Here is a 10,000-nt window from a genome sequence, read left to right as displayed (position 1 = left end):
ATACTCTGATTCAATCACAAGTTCATGTGAAGACACTTGAGAATGTTAAGTACACAAATCTGAAAAAAAGTTGACTGTAAGATGAAAAGTGGATTTTTGGTGAATATTTGAAACATGCATGCTTGGCTAATTTCTAGGGTGATTTTCGGTAGAAGGTCTCTCTCTCTCTGCTCCATTGCGCGTGTGTGCTCCAGATTCTCTCTCTCTCTCACAACCACACACACACACACACACACACACACACACACACACACACACACACACACACACACACACACACACACACACACAGGGACAGGCTCCTTTGACACGCACAAGCACACACACACAACATTTAAGGAAATGTAGGGATGACCACACCCCTTCTCACTCTTAGCTTGAAGCCATGGCCCTTGAGGATCTTCAAAGTAATGCATTTGAAATGTAATATCCCATTGGCAAGTCTGCAGCATGGATCTTTCTATACAATGACAAATTGTCACAAAAATACATTTGGTTCGCAATGTCTGGAGGAGGAAACCGCCATCGCTGCTTGCAGCTATATTAATTCATTATTATTAATATTACTATTGTAACTCCATATGCTGCAGTCTTTGAACCTGATGTATCTGCAGACTCCCCCTGCTCACAGCAGCCTATAATTATGCCCACACACACACCACACACACACACACCACACACCCACACCCACCCACACCCACACCCACCCACACACACACACACACACCCACTAAGCTGTAATAGTAACCTTATGAGGACACTGTATACCCACTAAGCTGTTTTACAACCAAAACTTGGTCTTTTTCTATTTTTATCCACTGTCTGTAAATTCTATATAATTCTGTTAATTCTGTATATTTCATGCAAATACCTTCAATTAGGATTCCATCTGCTTGTTCCTGATTTACTCTTCGAGAAAACAGGAGTTGTGTGGTGTGTGTGGTGTGTGTGTGCGCGTGTGTGTGTGTGTGTGTGTGTGTGTGAGGCTGATAAAAGAAGAGTTGTGTGGTGTGTGTGGTGTGTGTGTGCGCGTGTGTGTGTGTGTGTGTGTGTGTGAGGCTGATAAAAGAATAGTTGTGTGGTGTGTGTAGAGACACTCACGTTCAACGTCTCGAAAACCGGGAGTGAGCAAGGCACGAGGCGTCCCACTGTACAGAGGCATCCTGGGAGGAAAACAGAACCAGATCAGACGCACAACGTCAACAGAGACACACTAGTAAATGTGTGTGTGAGTGTGTGTGTGTGTGTGTGTGTGTGAGAACAAGAACGAGATCAGACACACAACGTCAACAGAGACACACTAGTAAATGTGTGTGTGAGTGTGTGTGTGTGTGTGTGTGTGTGTGTGTGTGTGTGTGTGTGTGTGTGTGTGTGTGTGAGAACAAGAACGAGATCAGACACACAACGTCAACAGAGACACACTAGTCAGTCGGAGCATTCTAAGAACAGATCTGACAGCCAATTAAAGCGGAAGGTGTGAACTTTCACATGAAACATCGAGAATGGAAGTTAAAACTTCCACGCAGGTAAAAGCAGATTGTGTGGGTTGGTGAAAACAGACAACATCAAATCCTCAAAAAAAGACCAGGATTCAATAAGAGGCCGGGCTTCAGGTAGTAGCCGGGGGCGTGGTTGATACGGACAAATAAAGGCCGTGCCCGAATACAGGCCGGGGGTAAAATAAAGTAAGGTACCGGTAGCCTATTTTACTGTAGCCTACCAGCATCAGTCCTTCAGCACAAAGCAGACCTGTGCGCTGTGCAGCCTAAGTAAATAAAAGACCCCGGCCACAATTTGAGGATTTACGGTAGTTTCAGTAATGTGGACATAATGCATCTCCAATAGCAGCATCAAGCATGTGTGTGTCCAGTCTGTGCATCCACGATCCAAACCTTTGGCTTCCAGACAGCAGTGGAGTATCTGAAGCACCAGAGAAGAGCTGGAGGATCCCCAAGCCCCGGCCCAAGGCATGCTGGGAGTCGAGGGAGACCAGCTCCACCACCGCGACCACACAGGGCAGGATCAGGGAGGTGTGGAAGTACACAACCTGAGAGAAACAGAGGGAGCAGGTGAGAAGAGAGACGTGTGAGAAGAGAGACGTGTGGAAGTACACAACCTGAGAGAAACAGAGGGAGCAGGGTGAGAAGAGAGACGTGTGGAAGTACACAACCTGGGAGAAACAGAGGGAGCAGGGTGAGAAGAGAGACGTGTGAGAAGAGAGACGTGTGGAAGTACACAACCTGAGAGAAACAGAGGGAGCAGGGTGAGAAGAGAGACGTGTGGAAGTACACAACCTGGGAGAAACAGAGGGAGCAGGGTGAGAAGAGAGACGTGTGGAAGTACACAACCTGGGAAAACAGAGGGAGCAGGGTGAGAAGCTGTTTGCCTTCGATAGCAATGAACATTTTTGCACTACTTTCCACTACTTGCAGCTCTGTCACAAGTAAAGCACAATGTTATATGTATATGTGATATGTAAACACCCCACCCCCACGTGTACATGCTCTCTCTATGTGTATTGTTTGTGTTTTTGTATTGATTGTGTTTTTTGTATTTATTGTGATTCATGTTTGTTTGTAAGTGTAAGCTACTGGATGACCTTAATTTCCCTCGGGATCAATAAAGTATCCATCTATCTATCTATCCATCATTGGCTGGTTAGTCCTGGGCTGAGATGGCTGTGTGTCCAGGTATATGGGTAACGTAACGTTAGAAAACTTTCTTGATAACACTCTTGGCCAGATTTACAACTGCCATGATTGAATGAACATGTTTGCAAAGGGCAAGGGGAGGAGGGGGGGGGATTGGGGACTGTATTATTCTGAAAAAAATACTTGAGGTTTAAAACTGCACATATGAGCATCCATATAATCATGTGTAAGGCTGATTTTTTTTATTTTCATGTGAAAGGCTCCGAGCAACATTTAGCTTCCTTTGAACTTGTTGTTGTTGTTGTTGTTGCTGTTGTTGCTTTGTTTTTGTTTTGTATTTGTTTTCTTTATAGACGATGCCCCTAGTGTGCAAGTCTGCCTCTTCAACATGTTCACACTGCAAAAGTGCAGCAATTTGCCACATGAATCTTTCAGCAGGACCGTCTCAGCTCTGGGCTCTGTGTGTGTGTGTGTGTGTGTGTGTGTGTGTGTGTGTGTGTGTGTGTGTGTGTGTGTGTGTGTGTGTGTGTGGACAGTCTCAGCTCTGGGCTCCTCCTGAAAGTTTAATAACCAACTTAGACCCTAAATAGGGTCATTATAGAGGGGCAAGTAGGCCAGACTTAACTTCAAAGTGAAAAGTACATTAAGTGTGTGTGTGTGTGTGTGTGTGTGTGTGTGTGTGTGTGTGTGCGAACTCACAGGATAGTTCTTCCATAAAGCAGGCTAACTCACAGGATAGTTCCTTCGTGAAGCAGGCTAACTCACAAATCATCTTCACATTGCGTTCTGCCAACAAGCATCGACCATCACTGCCAGCCCCAGCCAGCACTTGCAGGGTTACACAGGAGTACCCACTCCACACCAGGCACCCATTTCATCTAGGGGTAGGCCTCATCCTAACCCACCCTGAAACTAGTGGGCCACCCTAGAACTGCCTACTAGACACCTTTAAAAAGCAGCTTAAAACCTTTCTTTTTACCAAAGCATTTTATTAATTTTATCTGGCACTATTTATTTCTCTGTTACTTGCACCAGGTTCTGATACGATGTTGATCATTTTGTATTTATCTTTTACTCCATGTACTGCTCCTGCCGCTTGCTTTTATTGATTTTATGGAAAGCACTTTGAATTGCAAATCTTGTACGAAATGTGCTATATAAATAAAGTCTTACTTACTTACTTACTGCCCACTAGTTCCTGCAGTGGAAACAGGTGTGGGCCACCCTAGAACTAGAACTAGAACTGCCCACTAGTTCCTGCGCTGGAAAGTGCAGAAGGAATAAAGGGGGGACCGAGCTGGAGGGCTCTTGGGCCTGGTGTTCGGCCTGTTGGTGTGTGTGTGTGTGTGTGTGTGTGTGTGTGTGTGAGGGGACCGAGCTGGAGGGCTCTTGGGCCTGGTGTTCGGCCTGGTGTGTGTGTGTGTGTGTGTGTGTGTGTGTGGGGACCGAGCTGGAGGGCTCTTGGGCCTGGTGTTCGGCCTGTTGGCAAAGACAAGACAAGAAATAGAACTTCCAAATGAGTTTCATGTATCATTTATGATACGGAATAAAACATTGAGTTTGTTTACAAGTCATTTCCCAATTCTCCACAAAAATGAAGTCATTCTACTGTCAGTGAACTCAATTTGAACCACTCTGCTGAAAAGACAGATTTGTCTCCCCATGTACCTCATACTGCCTGCCGACGGAGATAATGATCGGCATGCAGGACGCACACACACACACACACACACCCACACACAGACACACACACACACACACACACACACACACACACACACACACACACACACACACACACACACACACACACACACACACACACACACACACACCCCTCATACGCTCTCTTGTCTAATTGCAATCCAGGGCAGTCAACAGTCCAGTCCAAACAGAAGTGAAAATAGCCCATTTCCAATTTCAGAAGCAGCTTTTGTCCCGTGCCCCCCCCCCCCCCCCCCCCCCCTATCTGCATCTCTCTCACGGAGCTGTCGCCCTGCCTTATCGAGCGAACACAAGAAGATGAACCATGTGGTCGAAATCATTTCTCCTTAAATCATCTTTGCCGAGCTGCCTTTGTCATTTCCCCTCCAGTCTATTTCTGTTTAACGGCACTACCCACAAGCCCCGGCGATACTGGGCCGTCACCGCGGTAACCAACCGCTCATTTCCATTAGCATGCAAAGACAGCGTAATAACATGAGGTGATGGTAAAGACAGCGTAATAACATGAGGTGATGGTAAAGGCAAAGACAGCATAATAACACGAGGTGATGGTAAAGACAGCATAATAACACGAGGTGATGGTAAAGACAGCATAATAACATGAGGTGATGGTGAAGGCAAAGACAGCATAATAACATGAGGTGATGGTAAAGACAGCATAATAACATGAGGTGATGGTGAAGGCAAAGACAGCATAATAACATGAGGTGATGGTAAAGGTAAAGACAGCATAATAACACAAGGTGATGGTGAAGGCAAAGACAGCATAATAACATGAGGTTATGGTGAAGACAGCGTAATAACACAAGGTGATGGTAAAGACAGCATAATAACATGAGGTGAAGGCAAAGACAGCGTAATAACATGAGGTTATGGTGAAGACAGCGTAATAACATGAGGTGATGGTAAAGACAGCGTAATAACATGAGGTGATGGCAAAGACAGCGTAATAACATGAGGTGATGGTAAAGGCAAAGACAGCATAATAACATGAGGTGATGGTAAGGGCAAAGACAGCGTAATAACACGAGGTGATGGTAAGGGCAAAGACAGCATAATAACATGAGGTGATGGTAAGGGCACGCATCCAACAGAGCGACAGCCATTACTTTTATTAGGGAAAGGAATAAAACAACCTGCACTCACTAAGTGGTCGTAGTGGGTGAGAACACTAATGTACGTATGACAGTGATCTACGCCCTTTAAGACGGCAGTATTTAATGTGCTGGGTGCTGATTGGACGACAGTGATCTACCCCCTTTAAGACGGCAGTATTGGGGGGCACTGTGGCGCAAGCAGTAGCCCCGACCACATACGGGCTTGAAGCCCATGGAGGACACAGGTTCGATTCCGGCCTGATGTCATTTCTCCTGTCAACTCCCCACCTCTTCTCCCTCTTATTTCCTGTCCCACTCTTCACTGCTCTATCGATTAAAGGCACAAAAATAAATCTTTAATTTAAAGTATTTAATGTGCTGGGTGCTTTGAAGAGGAATCCAGAGCGCATCATACGTTAAGGTCACTTGTTTTTGTAGATGGACGCCATTAATCTATTTCATCCACTTACTTATCCATTCATTACACTGTTGCCATGGCAACGAAATCAGCAAGCATTTGCAAGCATGTCTCACTTTGGTCCAAAGTAAACCAATAGGTCTTTCGCTGCAGGGTGCTATTACATTATAACACTTTAAAAGACTTGATTTGCTTATAAAACCACACACACACACACACACACACACACACACAGTGTCATCAAGGCTATGGGATCAGGGGAGCCATACACCCATATTAGTCTGAGTCTAATCTCAGTTTTATATTAGTCTGGGCCTAATCCCAGTTTATATTAGTCTGGGCCTAATCCCAGTTTATATTAGTCTGGGCCTAATCCCAGTTTATATTAGTCTGAGTCTAATCTCAGTTTTATATTAGCTTGAGTCTAATGCCAGTTTATATTAGTTTGAGTCTAATGCCAGTTTTATATTAGTCTGAGTCTAATGTCAGTTTTATATTAGCCTAGTCTGAGCCTAATCCCAGTTTATATTAGTCTGGGCCTAATCCCAGTTTATATTAGTCTGAGTCTAATCTCAGTTTTATATTAGTTTGAGTCTAATGCCAGTTTATATTAGTTTGAGTCTAATGCCAGTTTTATATTAGTCTGAGTCTAATGTCAGTTTTATATTAGCCTAGTCTGAGCCTAATCCCAGTTTATATTAGTCTGGGCCTAATCCCATTTTTATATTAGTCTGGGCCTAATCCCAGCTCTGTGGTTCCATGCACACACTACAAGTGCGTATCAGAGGTGCAGACACACACACACACACACACACACACACACACACACACACACACACACACACACACACACACACACACACACACACACACACACACACACACACACAACTAGTGCATATCAGAGGTGCAGAATCAATAGAACTGAGCAATGATTGCATATCTTAGAAAAAAGAAACCAGTCATGCTGAAAACCCCTCACAGCATACCAGATACCACCCCCCCCCCCCCCCCCCCACACACACACACACACACACACACACACACACACTAATTCTCCACGGGAAAAAGTCAGAGCCAATTTCTCCATCATAACATTTCTTTTTTTGCTACTCTCTGTCAAGAAATTAGCAAGCCAAATTTCTAACAGGACTACAAAGACATAACTGCACAGCACCCCCCCCCCCCACACACACACACACACACACACCACAGGAGCAGCACAGCACACACACACACACACACCACAGGAGCAGGCTGGAGTCTGCGCTAGAGCAGCTTGGGGCCATGCTCTGCCAAGAACAACATATGTTGATTCTTATGAGGGGGTTACACTCAACACAGCATTGTCAACAAGCCATTAGTCAGTGGTGGTGAGGGGTAAACACCTCAGTAGAACTCCTGTTAAGGTGTCATCTCCTGGTGTGTGTGTGTGTGTGTGTGTGTGTGTGTGTGTGTGTGTGTGTGTGTGTGTGTGTGTGTCTGTGTGTGTGTGTGTCTGTGTGTGTGTGTCTCCTGCAGAGGTGGAGGCAGGGGAGTGGTCGTCACATGAGCTCATTACGGAGGAGAACACCATGCCCTGCCCCGAAGAACAAATGCACTCCAACTAATGATGGTGGAGGTTTAAGGGAAGAAGGAAAGGGAGGAGAAAGGAAGAGGAGAGAGAAGGGGGAGAGAAGGGGGAGAGAGAAAGGGAGAGGAGAGAGAAGGGGGAGAGAAGGGGAGAGAGAAGGGGAGAGAGAAGGGGAGAGAGAAAGGAAGAGGAGAGAGAAGGGGAGAGAAGGGGAAGAGAAGGGGGAGAGATAAGGGGGAGAGAGAAGGGGAGAGAGAAGGGGAGAGAGAAAGGAAGAGGAGAGAGAAGGGGAGAGATAAAGGAAGACGAGAGAAGGGGAGAGAGAGATAGAGGAGAGAGAAAGGGAGAGAGAAGGGGAGAGAGAAGTGGAGAGAGAAAGGAAGGGGAGAGAGAAAGGGAGAGAGAAGAGGAGAGAGAAGGGGAGAGAGAAGGGGAGAGATAAAGGAAGAGGAGAGAGAAGGGGAGAGGAGAGAGAAGGGGAGAGAGAAGGGGAGAGAGAAGAGGAGAGAGAAGGGGAGAGATAAAGGAAGAGGAGAGAGAAGGGGAGAGAGAAGGGGAGAGAGAAGGGGAGAGAAAGGAAGAGGAGAGATAAAGGAAGAGGAGAGAGAAGGGGAGAGATAAAGGAAGAGGAGAGAGAAGGGGAGAGAGAAGGGGAGAGAGAAGGGGAGAGAGAAGGGGAGAGAGAAGAGGAGAGAAAGGAAGAGGAGGTAAAGGAAGAGGAGAGAGAAGGGGAGAGAAAGGAAGAGGAGGTAAAGGAAGAGGAGAGAGAAGGGGAGAGAGAAGAGGAGAGAGAATGGGAGAGAAAGGAAGAGGAGAGATAAAGGAAGAGGAGAGATAAAGGAAGAGGAGAGAGAAGGGGAGGTAAAGGAAGAGGAGGTAAAGGAAGAGGAGAGAAAGGAAGAGGAGAGAAAGGAAGGGGAGATAAAGGAAGAGGAGGTAAAGGAAGAGGAGAGAAAGGAAGAGGAGGTAAAGGAAGAGGAGGTAAAGGAAGAGGAGGTAAAGGAAGAGGAGGTAAAGGAAGAGGAGGTAAAGGAAGAGGAGGTAAAGGAAGAGGAGAGAAAGGAAGGGGAGATAAAGGAAGAGGAGGTAAAGGAAGAGGAGAGAAAGGAAGAGGAGGTAAAGGAAGAGGAGAGAAAGGAAGGGGAGATAAAGGAAGAGGAGAGAGAAGAGGAGAGATAAAGGAAGAGGAGGTAAAGGAAGAGGAGAGAAAGGAAGGGGAGATAAAGGAAGAGGAGAGATAAAGGAAGAGGAGAGAGAAGAGGAGGTAAAGGAAGAGGAGAGAGAAGAGGAGGTAAAGGAAGAGGAGGTAAAGGAAGAGGAGAGAGAAGAGGAGAGATAAAGGAAGAGGAGGTAAAGGAAGAGGAGGTAAAGGAAGAGGAGAGAGAAGAGGAGGTAAAGGAAGAGGAGGTAAAGGAAGAGGAGAGAGAAGAGGAGAGATAAAGGAAGAGGAGGTAAAGGAAGAGGAGGTAAAGGAAGAGGAGAGAGAAGAGGAGGTAAAGGAAGAGGAGGTAAAGGAAGAGGAGGTAAAGGAAGAGGAGAGAGAAGAGGAGGTAAAGGAAGAGGAGGTAAAGGAAGAGGAGGTAAAGGAAGAGGAGAGAGAAGAGGAGGTAAAGGAAGAGGAGGTAAAGGAAGAGGAGGTAAAGGAAGAGGAGAGAGAAGAGGAGGTAAAGGAAGAGGAGGTAAAGGAAGAGGAGGTAAAGGAAGAGGAGGTAAAGGAAGAGGAGAGAGAAGAGGAGGTAAAGGAAGAGGAGGTAAAGGAAGAGGAGGTAAAGGAAGAGGAGGTAAAGGAAGAGGAGGTAAAGGAAGAGGAGAGAAAGGAAGAGGAGGTAAAGGAAGAGGAGGTAAAGGAAGAGGAGGTAAAGGAAGAGGAGAGAGAAGAGGAGGTAAAGGAAGAGGAGGTAAAGGAAGAGGAGGTAAAGGAAGAGGAGGTAAAGGAAGAGGAGGTAAAGGAAGAGGAGAGAAAGGAAGAGGAGGTAAAGGAAGAGGAGAGAAAGGAAGAGGAGGTAAAGGAAGAGGAGGTAAAGGAAGAGGAGGTAAAGGAAGAGGAGAGAAAGGAAGAGGAGATAAAGGAAGAGAAGATAAAGGAAGAGGAGAGAAAGGAAGAGGAGAGAAAGGAAGGGGAGATAAAGGAAGAGGAGAGAGAAGGGGAGAGAGAAGAGGAGAGAGCAGGAGAGAGAAGGGAAGAGGAGAGATAAAGGAAGAGGAGAGAAAGGAAGAGGAGAGAGAAGGGGAGAGAGAAGGGGAGAGAGAAGAGGAGAGAGCAGGAGAGATAAAGGAAGAGGAGAGATAAAGGAAGAGGAGAGAAAGGAAGAGGAGGTAAAGGAAGAGGAGAGATAAAGGGGAAAGAAAGTTCCCCTGTTCCTCTGGGATGGCCGCCCCCAGTAGAGCTGGAATATTGATCCCTTCCCATCCCAGCCCGCAGTGGCCCCTCCCTCCAGCTGATGTATGATTGACGTGCCTGTTGAAGCGTGGGTCAGAGGGGGCCGTGGGAGAGAGGACCTAAGAGGAAGTACCAGAATAACCCACGATCCTCCAC

The 10,000-nt window shown here is 46.3% G+C and overlaps 1 protein-coding gene across 1 annotated transcript in view; it reads right to left on the bottom strand.

The window, feature by feature from the left end:
- Positions 1 to 10,000, bottom strand: part of LOC308382686 (nephrocystin-4-like) — a gene marked incomplete at both ends in the record, with an annotated part of 48,905 nt that overhangs the window by 26,643 nt on the left and 12,262 nt on the right. Inside the window, 2 exons of the mRNA XM_080861072.1 lie at positions 1,102 to 1,163; positions 1,893 to 2,047. Coding sequence (XP_080717198.1) covers positions 1,102 to 1,163; positions 1,893 to 2,047 — 217 coding nt within the window. The remainder of the gene's footprint in view (positions 1 to 1,101; positions 1,164 to 1,892; positions 2,048 to 10,000) is intronic.

This window comes from Sprattus sprattus (genome assembly GCF_963457725.1).
Source record: "Sprattus sprattus genome assembly, contig: scaffold_55, whole genome shotgun sequence".
Classification (NCBI taxonomy): domain Eukaryota; kingdom Metazoa; phylum Chordata; class Actinopteri; order Clupeiformes; family Clupeidae; genus Sprattus; species Sprattus sprattus.
This window is presented reverse-complemented; position numbering and strand designations above follow the sequence as displayed.